This window comes from Gavialis gangeticus, unplaced genomic scaffold (assembly GCF_001723915.1).
Source record: "Gavialis gangeticus isolate Ggan-Ray unplaced genomic scaffold, GavGan_comp1, whole genome shotgun sequence".
NCBI lineage: Eukaryota > Metazoa > Chordata > Crocodylia > Gavialidae > Gavialis > Gavialis gangeticus.
The window spans coordinates 12,257,565-12,259,024 of NW_017729034.1; the positions used below are offsets into that span (position 1 = coordinate 12,257,565).

At 58.2% G+C, this 1,460-nt stretch overlaps 2 protein-coding genes across 3 annotated transcripts in view; one reads left to right on the forward strand and one right to left on the reverse strand.

Moving 5' to 3' along the window:
- The window catches only part of NAA50 (N(alpha)-acetyltransferase 50, NatE catalytic subunit), a 31,343-nt gene extending 31,163 nt beyond the window's left edge, over positions 1–180 (reverse strand). Inside the window, exon 1 of one of the 2 annotated variants that reach the window (XM_019526920.1) lies at positions 10–180. In XM_019526920.1, coding sequence (XP_019382465.1) covers positions 10–17 — 8 coding nt within the window. In that variant the 5' untranslated portion in view covers positions 18–180. The remainder of the gene's footprint in view (positions 1–9) is intronic. The other variant, XM_019526921.1, reaches the window with a different exon arrangement.
- Positions 181–347: 167 nt separating this feature from the next.
- Positions 348–1,460, forward strand: part of ATP6V1A (ATPase H+ transporting V1 subunit A) — a 43,714-nt gene continuing 42,601 nt past the window's right edge. The window contains exon 1 of the mRNA XM_019526918.1: positions 348–427. The gene's annotated coding sequence lies outside the window, so the exon portion shown is untranslated. The remainder of the gene's footprint in view (positions 428–1,460) is intronic.

A 1,460-nucleotide genomic window follows, 5' to 3' on the forward strand; every position in this document is an offset into this window, starting at 1 on the left:
CGCACTCACCCCTTCATGGCGCGGCCACGCTGGATGCGCGCAAGGCCCAGCGACGCGACGCGACGCGACGGCCTCCTCCTCCTCCTCCTGCTGCTGCCGCCGCTGGGCGCTTGTTAGTTTAGCCTCCCGCTCCCGCTCCACATGGGCCGCAGGCCACCCGCCCCGCCCCGCCCCGCCGGCGTGACCCGCGCTGCCCGCTCCAACGCAGGCACGCTCTACGTGACCTACGCTCTCGCGCGACGGCTGAAGGGCTGTATCACATGACCGCAGGATGTAAATCACATGCCTCTTGCGCCTGTTACGCAAGTGGGAGGGATTCTCTCGCTTCCCTGGCTTCCGCGGGCGCATGCGCAGACGGCCCGGAGTGACGGATAAGTTGTTTTGCTACCGTCGCCGCCAGTGCTGGGAGTTGTTGCTGTACACCCAGGTGAGGTACCCCGCCGCTGCGGCTTCTCCAGGCCCCTGGGAGGTGGCTAGCCGGCCGGCTTGGCTGCGCCCCGGGGCGGACGGGACCTGTCCCCGCGCCTGCGTCACGGGCTTCCGGCCTGGAGGGTGCCTCGTCCTGCCTTGCGGCGCCCGACCCTACTAGGGAGCGGCGCCTCTCCCGACTTCCGCGTAGGCTGGTGGCTGCAGGAGGAGCCACGGCCGCGTCGCTCTGGCCTTTCCCGCCCCTGGGACAGGTCCAGTCTAGAGCGGGTGCGTGGGCGACCGGCGCGCTTCGCTTTCGCGCGGATGCGAGGACTGGATCTTATGGCCAGAAACTGCTGTAGGTCCGTCGGTAACCAGGTGCCTCATGGGCATGCGGCTCCCTGTGCCGTTTGAGCCTGTAGAGCCTCTGTTTCCTGAGCCCCTGCCTCCTTTCCACGTTTGTCATTCGTTTATCCAAGGCTTGTTAAAGACAGCCATAAAAAAAGCGCTTGGTCTTTCTTGCTTGCAACAAAGCAAATTAGGGGAGCCTGACAAAGTCAGTTTGTTAGACTCCTCAGCTCAAAGCCACGAGTCCTGTGGCTTTTCAGAAAGATGGTGGATCATAAGGTATGCCTAGCATTTTGCTTGCTGTGTATGTAATGGCCGTCCTGCTGGCAGGGGTGGGCAATTATTTCAGGCTGAGGGCTGCTTACCAAGTTCTGGCAAGCTGTGGAGGGCTGCATTGGTAGCCCCGCCCCTTGACAGATGCCCTGCCCCCTGGTTGCCATCTTATGACTGGAAGTCCCACCTCCTAACACCTGACCTTTGCCACCAGAAGTCCCTCCCCATGCCCCCAGAAGTATTCCTTTTAGCAAGAAGTTTTGCTATTTTAGAAGCAGAAAAATACCAAAGTATAGTTTAAAAAGCAAACATCTACATCATTCACTAATTTGGTTTAAAAATATATTTTTGTTATGATTTACATGCATTTATGCAGTGTATATAAACATGATTGCACAATAGCTTAAAATGAAGTCTTATGCTTGTATATT